This window comes from Raphanus sativus, chromosome 6, assembly GCF_000801105.2.
Source record: "Raphanus sativus cultivar WK10039 chromosome 6, ASM80110v3, whole genome shotgun sequence".
In the NCBI taxonomy this organism is placed as follows: Eukaryota; Viridiplantae; Streptophyta; class Magnoliopsida; order Brassicales; family Brassicaceae; genus Raphanus; species Raphanus sativus.
This window is the reverse complement of record NC_079516.1, coordinates 16974238-16986859: the sequence shown is the minus strand read 5'-3', so window position 1 is coordinate 16986859 and position 12622 is coordinate 16974238. Positions and strand designations below refer to the sequence as shown.

Here is a 12622-nt window from a genome sequence, read left to right as displayed (position 1 = left end):
GATTATAGATCCCAGTCCGAAAGAAAAGAGAGTTGATATATCACTATCAATAAGCCCACACAGCCCATCTAATTTAAATTTTCTTTACAACCTGAAATTTAAAGCGTAGTGACCATAATACAAACCTCAAAAAGCAAACATTTTTTTAATAATCTCACAGACAGTGTCTCTCTTCCCACCTAAGCTTTTTTTTTTAATTAAGTTTGTCTACTAACCTTGTTTGTCTCTATTACGCTCAACCAAAGCTCCACATTGAAGCAATCCTCCACTCTCCACTAACCCTAAATCTCCATGGATCCCTAATCGAGCTTCTCCGAGATCTGAGAAAAAAATGCCGAGCGTCGGCGTGAAGCTCTACAGCGTCTTCTTCAAGTTCCTTTTAAAACACCGTCTACAAAACCGGATCCAATCAGACTCCATCTCATCCTCATCGGATCCGTTCGGCGTCACGACCCGACCCGAAGAATCCGTCTCCCCTCCGAACCCCTTATTCACCGACGGAGTCGCCACCAAAGACATCCACATCGATCCCCTAACCTCCCTCTCCGTCCGCATCTTCCTCCCCGAATCCGCTCTCAACAACCTCGCCGCCTCCGCCAAGTCTCGAACCGGATCGGATCTCCTCCTTAGAAGAAACAGCCACGGCTCGTCCAACTCGTTGCACTCCTCTCACAAGTCCGAGTCTAGAAGAAGCAGTTACGCTCTCACCACCGCCTCCTCCTCATCCTCCTCCTCTGCGGAGGAGGTGTTGTACAGAGGGTACGCACCGCCGTCGTCGTCGGGTGGGGAATGCAGGAAGCTTCCGGTGATGGTGCAGTTCCACGGAGGAGGGTGGGTGAGTGGGAGCAACGACTCGGTGGCGAATGATTTCTTCTGTAGGAGGATGGCGAAGCATTGCGATGTGATTGTTTTGGCGGTTGGGTATAGGCTGGCGCCGGAGAATAGGTACCCCGCGGCGTGTGAGGACGGGTTCAAGGTGTTGCAGTGGCTTGGGAAGCAGGCCAATCTCGCGGATTGTAATAAGTCCATGTCGCGGAGAGGTGGAGGAGGAGGAGGAGAGGTGAAGAAGAAGCATGTTGTTGATGCTTTTGGTGCTTCTTTGGTTGAGCCTTGGCTCGCTTCTCATGCTGATCCTTCCAGGTAAATAAATACCCCAAAGTCCTTTTTTCTTTTTTCATTTGCATTGCTTATGAGATTGTAAGAGGTTGGATTTGTTGTCTAGGTAGTATACTTACTTAGCTCTGGGGAAGTGTTGTCTATGATTGCCTTGTCTATAATGATTTCTTTAGCTAAAAGTTCTAACCTTTAACGTTACTTCTTTTGCTGTGCAATGTATCTTGTGATTTACTTGTGGAAGTAGATGATTATTTATATATGTTGTTGTTTATTGGTCTTGGTGCTGAGTTCAGTTGTCTTGTCCGTATCATGTCTTGATATTTGTCAAAAGGCACTTGTTTGCTGTGGGGATATCTGCTGCCTTCCCGTCTTATTCATTGGCATTTACATAATAGCTTTGAATTGGTCTTTGTTAATTATTTTTGGCCTGGTTCATTCATCATGATCAATATGTGTAATTGATCCTTTAAATTCCAGCAATCTTCTTAGAAATGAGTTAGCAAGGCTTCTTTTTTTTTCAAGAAAAACATATCTACTTACGGATTCAGATTCAGAGTGATCTTCGTATGCCAAATGAGATTCATGTCATATGCTACATCTATTTTATCTTAGTGAACGCTGATTTCACATTATTCAATGACTTTTTTATCCATAAAATGTTCTTATGGTTCTTAAGAACCTTTTAATGATAGAAGAAACTGGGATCTATTTGTGGTTTTATAAGTGTCTGTAGATGTGTTGCTTTCATGTGATTCAGGTGAAAAAAAAAACAATCTTACTGAGTTCTGTGACTTCTCAAAAAAAAAAAATTGACACTTCAGATGCGTGCTTCTTGGTGTGAGCTGTGGTGCCAACATAGCTGACTACGTATCCCGCAAAGCCATCGAAGCTGGTCAAAATCTAGACCCAGTCAAGGTTGTGGCTCAAGTCTTAATGTACCCGTTCTTCATCGGCACCGTTCCCACGCAATCCGAGATCAAACAAGCAAACTCCTACTTCTACGACAAACCCATGTGCATCCTCGCTTGGAAGCTTTTCTTACCGGAAGAAGAGTTCAGTCTGGACCACCCGGCAGCGAACCCGCTCGTTCCAGGCCGGGGCCCACCGCTCAAGTTCATGCCACCGACGCTGACCATCGTCGCGGAGCATGACTGGATGAGAGACAGAGCCATCGCTTACTCAGAAGAGCTGAGGAAGGTCAACGTAGATGCTCCTGTGCTGGAGTACAAAGACGCGGTTCACGAGTTTGCAACGCTCGACATGCTTCTTAGGACTCCACAGGCTCAGGCCTGTGCAGAAGATATTGCCATCTGGGTTAAGAAGTATATCTCTTTCCGTGGTCACGAGTTCTCATACTAGCGAGTCTGTGTGCTTCTTTTTCACTGTGAGTAGAGTTAGTTTAGAAAAGTGTCCTGTGAGATGGGTCGAGTCAAGAAGACTCTCGGAAGCTTTTGTTGTCACGGGGTATTTCCCGTTATATTAAAACTATATATTATACGTTCTCTTGACCTAGTGTTCCTGCTTTTGTTTATCATCATACCAAGAAGTTTTTTGGAAAACCAAACCAAACCAAAGGCAGATCCACATCAATTTAGAGTTGTGTTGATCTTTGTAGTCCTAAAACTGAGTTCAGCTGCCTCCAAACACATTTAATAAGCAGAATGCTGCAACTGAAGCAAATCAACGAAGATATGATAAACAAAAATTATGCCAAATTCTCAAATAAATTTCATCGTTCTATGTTTTAGCTGATTCTTATTCAAAACACACTTTTGGCCTCTTCAACTTTCCAGAACGTTCAAAAGGGATGACCGACCTCTTCAACTCCCCAGAAGTTTCAACAGGGATGATGTTAGCCTTAGCCTTAGCCTCCTGCAGCATTCTCTGCCAAAGCTCTTTAACATGATGACGAGACTTCTTCTGAAACCAAGCTTCAATTTCCGGGTACAGCAAATTCGAGTTCTGTTCCCATCTCTTTCTCAAACTCTCCAAACTATCAATCTTCTTCTTTTCCAACGCTGTCACCAAACTCCCAACTCTCTCTAAACCCCAACCTTCTTTCTCCAACATCGTCTCAGGTTTCACAGCCATCAACGCCCTAGCGCTTTTTAAACAAGGCAACACCTCTCCTCGAAGCAACGCATATCCAAAAACCGCTGCTCTGTATGTATCATCTCTTACTTCCTCACTGTGAGCCGGAAGCTCCCAAAGATGAGGGCCGAAGCTAGGAACCACCCAGCAGAAAACTCTATCCAGCTCCCTCGAGTAATACGGCTTCGGATCCTTGAGCGGCGTGGAGAACACACACAGAGACTTGGCGTGTTTAACAAGCCACTCCGGCTTCACCCGCGTCGCTCCGTGCATGTATGGTTTGTTGGTTCGTAGGAGCTCGCTGTAGACTAGTAACTCTGGTGCAGAGTTTATTAGAGAAGACCAGCGGTGCAAGTAAACAGGTTCTCCTTGAACCGCACACGCTTGGTACTCTGTGGATCTAGTCCTTCTAGCTACACGGTCTGCCCATCCAGCGCATATGGCTTCTCCCAAGAGCTCTTCTTCCTTCTGCAAAAGCGGGGTTTTCGACGACGCTGCTTTTCTCCATGACTCCTCCACGTCTTGTACAGTCCCATGAGTCCATGCGTAAAGGTTTTCAGTTTCAGAGGACCTGAAAACAAGTCGCAGAAGATCAGCTTTGAGCTTAGACATCTCGTTCATAGTCTTCATATTCAACCCGTTGGACTCGCAGAACTCCAAGCTGTTCTTCGCCACCTCGAAGGAATGCAGCGCGTAAGCTACGGTCAAAGCATCGCTGCTCGGGTTGGAGAATCTGTCACGAGCAGCTTTGATCTTATCTTTCCGATCCTTCTTCCGTTGTTTATCATCCTCCTCCTTGACTCCTGCATCTTCATGCTCGTTTTTGTTATCTCCTCCAAACTGCATTATCAACGGGTTCTCTAAACTCAACGCAGCTGCTGCTGCAACCGCGTATCCAAGGACGAGATTCGCCCGGGAGTAGTTACGCGCCTCTTTCAGCATTTCGATGACTGTGAGAAGCATTCTCGAGTGACGTGGACTCATGGGATAGTTAGACATTGAATTCCCTAGCGGTGTTATCCTCCCGTTGCTGTCCAGAGCCTCTAAAGCCTTTAAGCATCTTTCTGATTGTTTAACAGATGATGCCTCAGGCGGTGTTGGAAACGGGAAGTTTTCAACCTTTGGAATGTTCATAGATTTCAACTGAAGAACGACTCCATCGATAGGAACTTGGGTGATTTCAGGAGGGGATGATTCCTCAAATGTGTTGCTAAAAACAGCTGATGAATAGAGACGGTAACAGTGACCAGGTCCAGTTCGTCCAGCTCTTCCGGCTCGTTGACTAGCTGAAGCTTGACTAATCCAATCAACCTCATATGCTTCCATTCCAGTCTTGATATCAAAGCTCTTAGCTTTGGCCCGGCCGGTATCAACCACATACTTTATCCCCGGAATAGTCAGAGAAGTTTCCGCTACATTAGTTGCCACAACCACAAGCCTTTCTCCTTCCTCAACTTCCTCAAACACTCGGAGCTGTGCAGCTGGATTGAGCATCGCATATAGTGGAAGAACACGTAGTTTCCCTGGAGTGAATGGTTTCTTCTCCTCCTTCTCCTCCTCTGCTTCAGCGGACGTTGTTGGCTCAGTAGAATCAGATCCTTTTTTGTCTGCCAAAGCTTTAAACGCTGCACGAAGGGCATCAACCTTCTTCCCATCTTCTACAAGTGAATTCGCAAGGCCGACGTCGTCAACGACTGTTTCCCAGTCGCTTTCTTCATCAGACTCATCATAATCGTCAAAATAAAAATCGTTAACATTACCACCAGTTTCAGATGGATCTTCTCCAAACGAGTTAAACCTGTAATCTTGAGTGTTGGAGGCATCATCAAACGCTTCAGCAATCTCCTTCATGTCAACACCACCAAACGAACCATCATCATCATCATCATCATCATCATCATCATCAGGTTTCTTCTTGGCCTCAGAAGCATCTCTTCTAGCAGCTTGAACAACAAGTTCCCTTGAAGATTTGCGTAACTTCTCACATAGATTCTCAACTTCTCTCTGCCCCGTCACAAACACGAGTATCCCTCCTTGTGGTAACTTTTTGTGAATCGACATCACTTTCTTGTAAGCTTCACCCATGTAATTAACCTCGTCAGTCCTCTTGGAGAAATGTATAGTCACCGCGTACTGTCGAGTGGGAACCTCTATTACCGGAGGTGGCTTAGGGAACAACCTATCCCCTGACACAAAATCTTCTACTCGCAAAGTTGCACTCATCAATATAAGTTTAAGCGGCCAGATGAGGTCTTCTGATGCTATTGTGCCTCCGGTTTGTAGAAACTTCTGTTGACGCATGTACTCTTCCTGTCGGATTTTGATGGATCGAGTGAGCATCCCAATTAGAATGTCTGTGTTCAAGCTTCTTTCATGAGCTTCATCGAGAATTATCACTGAGTAACGCCTCAGTAAGAGATCACCCTTAACTTCACGGAGTAAAATCCCATCGGTCATAAACTTGATAGCTGAGTTCTCGCCAATCTTTTTGTCGTACCTAACTTGGAAACCGACTTCTTGACCGAGACGAACGCCAAGCTCAAGAGCCACCCTCTTGGCAGTGGCGAGGACAGCCACACGACGTGGTTGTGTAATACCTATGACCCCGCTTCGTGAACTGAATTGCTTTGAACCAAAACCAGCTTCATAAAGGAACTGAAAGATTCAGAAACAGAATGATTAGATTAGCAGCGCTGAGACCAAAAAAACCCTCAGAACATGAGCAAAAAAAAAACCAACTGACCTGAGGAACTTGAGTGGTTTTACCACAACCGGTCTTTCCAGAAATAATAACGGTGGGATGATAATTAATAGCCTCCATGATCTCCTGCTCCATCATAATTATAGGAAGATCTTTCCTACTCTCTTCAACTTCAGCTGGTCTTGAAACATGAACCACAAACGCAGGTCCTTTTACAGTTACATCTTCACTCTCATCCTGTTTTCAATTATCAAACTCCATTAGAAAAAAAAAACAATCAAACCAAACACACACATCATAGCCGAATTTTCAAAAAAAGAAAAATATTGACAAACCATTCTTTGTAAGCCTTCATCATCACGACGACGTGTTGTCTGTAGATTCATATACATAGCTTCATCTTCCTCACGGATCTTAGTTTCATCATCTTCTTCACGGACCTCCTCTTCAGCAGAAGAGATCATCATCATCACTTTGGGATCGGCTTCATTGGCATGATGAATAAGTTGGTCAGAATCAGTTTGGATATGGTTTTCAGGTGAGGTAGGCTCATCGTCCATAAAAGAATCAGAGTCGTCGTCGTCATTTTCCTTGGCAGGCTCATCAGACAAGACACCCGCTTTAGATAGCTGCATTGGTCTCCTACGTTTCTCCAGCTTGGTATCAGACTGAAACACACACAAAAAGGAGAATCAGAAACAGAAACACAATATAACTAAACTAATTAACAAAAAGATGAGAAACTTTGGCTTAACTCTTCCGATAGCTTTAGAAGATTGTAAAAGCAAAGACACATCCTCAGATATTTTATACTTGCTGCAGAGAACAACTCAGATGATGAATGAAGTGGGAAGGAAGTGAAGAACAGAGAGTGTGAGTAAGTAAAGGCATACATACTCTAACAAGTGGGAAGTTTTAGCAGAGAGGAGCTCTCTCTCTTTCTCTTCCTCAAGTTTCTTCAGCTTCCGTTTCTGTGATTTGCTCAAAGCTGTCTTCTTTAAGTTGAGCTTATCACTCATCTGTTTATTATTATTCTTCTTCGTCCTTGGAGGCATTATATCTAAATTGCAATCGCCTCCCTTCATGCTTTAAACTGATAGAAGAACTGATATAAGAAGAAGAAGCAGGGAAGAATCTCGATTTTAAAGACGAAATTATATTGCAAAGGGAGAGAGAAGTCGGCCGGTACCTTGTTTTGACGCCGGAGTAATAAGATTAGGGTTTTATCTCACTCGCCGTCCCCGGAAACAGCTGGCGTTAGGTTTTGGGATTCGAGAAATTCAAGGAAGAGAGCTGCGGCGATGATGAATAGTTAAGATTCAATTTAACCCTTTCTTTTGTTTTGGTCCACAACGGACCGGCCCGATAACTCATTTAAACCTTTTTTTTTCCTTGTGTTACAAAAGAAAAAAAAAATTCTTTTTTTTGTCAACATCGATCATTCATTCATTCATACGATTAAATCCCAAAGGCTTTTTAACAGTGTTTACAACAATACAGAGCAAAACGTGACAGCAGATTACAAAAAAAATACATTTATTAACATTGATTGATGTCTATCTTCCCAGGAGGCTCTGAACCACAAACTTCTCTACCTGTGGCCTGGAGTGGAGGGATGATGATGCTTCTCTTGACAACAAACAACAAGTACTGTTACAATATTGGCTATCTATATATGGACGGGAGAAGGCGCTGGTTGGACATAGAATTTATTGGTCTGTGCTGAAAGGATTCACTTAATGCTTGCTAATTTGCTATTTTCTAGACTTGTTTATCACTTAAGATGTCAGTATTGATCTCCCGCGACACATTTCCTGTACTATAGGGATCAAATGGAAAGAAACACTTTTATCTTTGTTACAAACCTGGCCCCTTGTTCTGGAGTAAGACTCCATCTATGATGGCCTGAGAAGGAGAAATCGAATTCAAACTTACCATTTTGTGAAAGGGTGGTTCTGGAAGTTACGTCAAAAATGGTTCTATCATTCCAAAAGGGCCCGCCCCAAAACAGGTGATATATCAATTACAAAAATGCTTGATTTGTTTCCTTTGCACACACACATCTCTTGAGCATAGATGTATGTACGCATCCCCAGTTTACTAATCATGCATGTTATAGTAGTGTGGTGCATAAAACTATTACCGCACACGCTTGCGTGCGTGTGTAATCATGCACTTATCGCACGACAAGTCTTCCTCCACAAATTGAATAACCTTTCTTCACATATAAGCTGATATTGCAGCTAGTTGGCTTCTCATTTGCCGTTATATTGTTGACCATTATGCGGCAAGCTCATCAATGGGACAACAAACAATCTGTGCCACCATTGCTCTCTGCTTTAGAGTACAACTTAGAAATACCTTGTCCATTTCTGCTTCTAGCTGCTTTCCCTCTTCTAACTTCTTTGTTCTTCTCCTTCCTAATGGCTCAGCCAATTCCTCCCCTCGCAAGCTTCACTGTTGTCTCATTGATCTGTTATTTGTTGGCTAATGCCTTCATCAGTGTGTTAGTTACTGTCTCCAAGGTTGTCTTTCAAGTGTCTGCCCTCATCCACACCACTTTTAATTCAAAGTAAGTACATTGCTTTATCACTTATGTTTGGTCTAATGTATATATTACTAAGCTCTGTCCAGAAATAACTGAACAAGTGTCAATGGATCAGAGGTGCCAAGCTTTGGAAAGAAGCTCTTCTCTTTCTTTTCTTCATTTGTTTTCTATACTTACTTCCAGCCTCGTCTGTTTAAAGGTTTACTCCTTCGGTTCTAAACTTTACTTAGACCCGTATTGGAACGAGACAAAGCTTCCCTTGGTTTGCTGATTCAGCTCTCTGTGTTGGCGTGATCTTACACGGAGTAATGAACTCGAGACATGAGTCAAGCATCCTACGCTCTTTCCCATCTCTCTTGGGACACAAGCTTCGTCCCCATGGAGAGATGAACTACATCTCATGGAGTATAGATACTATGAAAAGGTTTTAAGATAATGCTTTTTTAAGATAATGTTATTTCACGGTTTTCTTAATTTAAAAATTCTACGCACTTTAAACCTTTTTAAAGTCAAATCTACACGCTTTATACTATGAAAACAATTATAACAGTAAAGCTAGAAACAAGACGAACTGCTTCAAGTCTCAAAAAAACTAATCAAAGATTTCCCAACTAGATCTTTGGGTTTTACTTGTTCAAATTTCACGTATTAGACGTGAAAAAAGGAATTATCTAGTCTCACTTAGATATCTTTTTCTTATTTATCTCAACTAAGTCTCTTTGAAGTACAATTTCAACACAAGAATATAAACAAAATTGTCGCATTGTTGTTGTAAAAATGTACTACACACCAAACTCCAACCCCAAAACTAAACCCTTATAATTACCCCACACGCACACACAAGCAAACCCTCACATCTCAAGTTAAGAGAAATATCTCTAAACAAATATGAACGGCATGAGTGGATCTTCTCAGACGGCTCCGGCACCTTCACCATCGGCGTTCTTCCAACATCGCCGCCGTCATCACGGTGGCATGATGCACATGACTTTCTTTTGGGGCAAAAACACGGAGGTTCTATTCGACGGCTGGCCAGGGACCAATCTGACCATGTATTGGGTCTGCCTCGCCAGCATTTTCGTCTTTTCTGCATTTTCAGAGTATATTTCGCGGTGCGGAGTCATGAAAGCTGGTCCGGCTAGCTTTGGCGGCGGGCTTATCCAGACGGTGGTTTACACTGTGAGGGCTGGTTTGTCTTATTTGATCATGTTGGCTGTGATGTCATTCAATGGAGGAGTCTTCTTGGCTGCAATGGCTGGTTTTGGATTAGGGTTTATGATTTTTGGAAGTAGGTCTTTTAAAGACACTGGTAGTAATAACAATCACACCGAGGTTCAGTCACATTGTTGATTCATATTTGTTTTGTGGCTTTATCGTTTTGTTTTTTTTCCCCTGAAAGTCTGAAATAGCAATAATGATGAAAATAAAATCTTCCAACATTTTTAGATCTAGTTGATTCTCAATTTTTTTCTTGTTGTGTCGAAAAGATAATTGTTTACGGTCTGGTTAATTTAATAAACTACGAAACAAACGCTGATCATCGCGAAGCTAATTCATGTGCTGACATATTAGCTAATTTTCCCCTTATTTTTAAGGGTGTATCATATCCTTCTTACTAAACTCTGTAACCGTTGACAGTGATTAATAAAACCAAGATTAGCCGGAAAAAAAAAGAAACAAACGCTGATCCAGGTCCTGACACCGATTCGGTTGTTGTTAACCTTATCAGCACCTAAATATAGCGGTCAATATATAAATAATCACGATTTTGAGAGTTTATATAAGGGCTTATTGCAAAAGTGACTCAAAACTTGAATTCAAACAGAAAACTAACCTTTTCTTTTGACTCATTTTTTTTTGAGTTTTTAACCCCACATCTGCATTTTATCTACGAAAATGCATTAACCCTTTTTTTTTTTTTTTTTCGAAAATGGCTCTTACTGTCTCAACTCATTTTCTTCAAGTATTTACAATATTGCCACTGCCATGAATAGTGGGAACAACCTTGTACGAACTGTTTGGAGCTTTTAATGCCCTTTAATGCACGTAAATCTCTTTACACTCTCTCTGTTTCAATTGTTATGAACTAAAACAACATTTCTTTCACTTTCTCTCCATATTCATCCAAAAAACTGAAGCTTTTGATTCAAAATTGTTTGGAGCCATATTTCTTTCGTTTTGACTTACGGTTGCTTTCGTTGAGGTTCTGGGTGGTTGGAGAAGACCCTGTGTGCAAACAAAGTCATCTCACCTAGTTGAAGGTACGAATTTGAATTTTTTTCAAAATCTGTTCGCGTAGAAGACTTACAAGTAAGTCATCTGTATGTTAGAAGACTTACTGATGAGTCTTCTGGTCAAACGGACGACTTAAACTAAGTCGTCCAGCTTTGTTTGGTGAAAAAAAACAGTCCAGACGACTTATATATAAGTCGTCTACGAGAAACAGGCTAGTTTTGCATTTGACCGAATCGTGTCAGATCTTTGACTATTTCTGGACGACTTATAATTCAGTCGTCTCTCGAAAAGTTAAAATTTTTCAATATTTTATTAAACTAGACGACTTACGTGTAAGTCGTCTTAGGTTAGTTTTGTAGTTGAAAAATAAAACTTCATAATTTAATTTTTATTAGACGACATAATATAAAGTCGTCCCGTCAGAAGACTTAATTTAAAGTCGTCCGGGGAAAGCAAAGTCGTCCAGAATTTTTCCCAATTAAGTCGTCCAAACCTTGCTTATCCCGGACGACCTAAATTAAGTCGTCTAGCTGGACGACTTTTAGTTAAGTCGTCTGGAGAAAGTTAAATTTCAAGTTTTATTTTTCAATTACAAAACTAACCTGGACGACTTACGTGTAAGTCGTCGTTTGAATAAAAAATATTGAAATTTTTACTTTCCAGAGACGACTGATTTATAAGTCGTCCAGAAATAGTCAAAGATCTGACACGATTCGGTCAAATGCAAAACTAGCCCGTTTTTCGTAGACGACTTATATATAAGTCGTCTGAATTTTTTTTTTTAACAAAACAAAGCCGGACGACTTAGAATTAAGTCGTCCCTTTAATTTTCAATTGCAAAAGTGACCTCTTTAGACGACTTACCTTTAAGTCTTCTGGACGACTTAAATCTAAGTCGTCTGCGATAATGTTTGTTGAACTTCTTCATTTTCTCTATGTTTACTAATGTGTTTTATTTTGAATATTTGCAGATGATTTTTAAGTTACATGCAGTGTATGGAGAATGGTTGTTGAGAGATTTCCGTTGGGATTTGTGGTTGATGAATCTCAAAGGAGCAAGATTGTTTTTATTGAATGAAGATTCAACACATGCTGAACTTGTTGCAATGGCTCAAGAAGATTATAACCTGGACATGAGATCAGTGACTGTGGAGATTAGCTACTCATTACCAGCAGAAAATGATGATGACTCCAAGCAGTCCTCCCATTCATGTTACAAGTGATAGACAAGTTTCGAAACTTGCTCGAGATACTCAAAACGCATAGAGTATGTCTTTGTGTATCAAGCCGCAGCAAGGTGGAAACGGTTTCAGAGAAAAGAGAAAGAAGCTGGTGATAATGATGAAGCTGGTGAATGGGAAGAAGATGTTGGTGATAATGATGAAGCTGGTGAATGGGAAGAAGATGTTGGTGAATATGATGAGGCTGATGAATGTTTTGAAGATGTTGGTGATAATGAGTCTGTTGAAGATGAAAATCAAGATGGGGAGGAGGAAAATGGGGAGGAGGAAAAATGGGGAGGAGGATGCTGATAAACACTATTGGTTGTGGAAACGGATCAGAATGGTGGGGATTACAGTCTTTATGGAAAGGTTCTAGATGAGGACGAGGAAGATGATGATAATAATTTGTTTTGAAGAAATGAAAAGACATATGCTAAGACAAATGCTATTGAAGAGGAAAATCGGATTGTACCAGCATCTATGTCAACCAGAGTTTTGTTAGCAAGGATGCACTGCTTTCAGAGCTGCGGTTGACAGCAGTGGAGGGGTAGGTTTTTCTTTTCAGAATATACAAATCAAACAAAAACTCTCCTTGTGGCATATCGGGTTAGCGGTTGTGGATGGAAGATCAGAGCGAGTGTGAAACATGGGTCAAACACGTTTTGGTAACAAAGTATGTGGAAAAACATTTATGCTCAATTGGAGACC

At 41.6% G+C, this 12622-nt stretch overlaps 3 protein-coding genes across 3 annotated transcripts; 2 read left to right on the top strand and 1 right to left on the bottom strand.

The window, feature by feature from the left end:
• Window positions 1-146: 146 nt before the first annotated feature.
• LOC130496910 (probable carboxylesterase 11) lies at window positions 147-2628 on the top strand. Its single transcript, XM_056989589.1, has 2 exons — window positions 147-1140; window positions 1938-2628. Exons 1-2 carry the CDS (start codon window positions 332-334, stop codon window positions 2473-2475), a joined length of 1347 nt encoding a protein of 448 aa, XP_056845569.1. The 5' UTR covers window positions 147-331; the 3' UTR covers window positions 2476-2628.
• Window positions 2629-2787: 159 nt separating this feature from the next.
• Window positions 2788-7248, bottom strand: LOC108811511 (ATP-dependent RNA helicase DEAH13). Its single transcript, XM_018583567.2, has 6 exons — window positions 7098-7248; window positions 6806-7001; window positions 6664-6724; window positions 6244-6576; window positions 5951-6145; window positions 2788-5862 (listed from the first exon to the last, which is right to left on the bottom strand). Exons 2-6 carry the CDS (start codon window positions 6991-6993, stop codon window positions 2872-2874), a joined length of 3768 nt encoding a protein of 1255 aa, XP_018439069.1. The 5' UTR covers window positions 6994-7001; window positions 7098-7248; the 3' UTR covers window positions 2788-2871.
• A 1985-nt stretch (window positions 7249-9233) lies between these two features.
• Window positions 9234-9905, top strand: LOC108811513 (copper transporter 3-like). The gene has a single exon (XM_018583570.2). The coding sequence runs from the start codon at window positions 9345-9347 to the stop codon at window positions 9804-9806; it is 462 nt and encodes a 153-aa protein (XP_018439072.1). The 5' UTR covers window positions 9234-9344; the 3' UTR covers window positions 9807-9905.
• Window positions 9906-12622: the final 2717 nt, after the last annotated feature.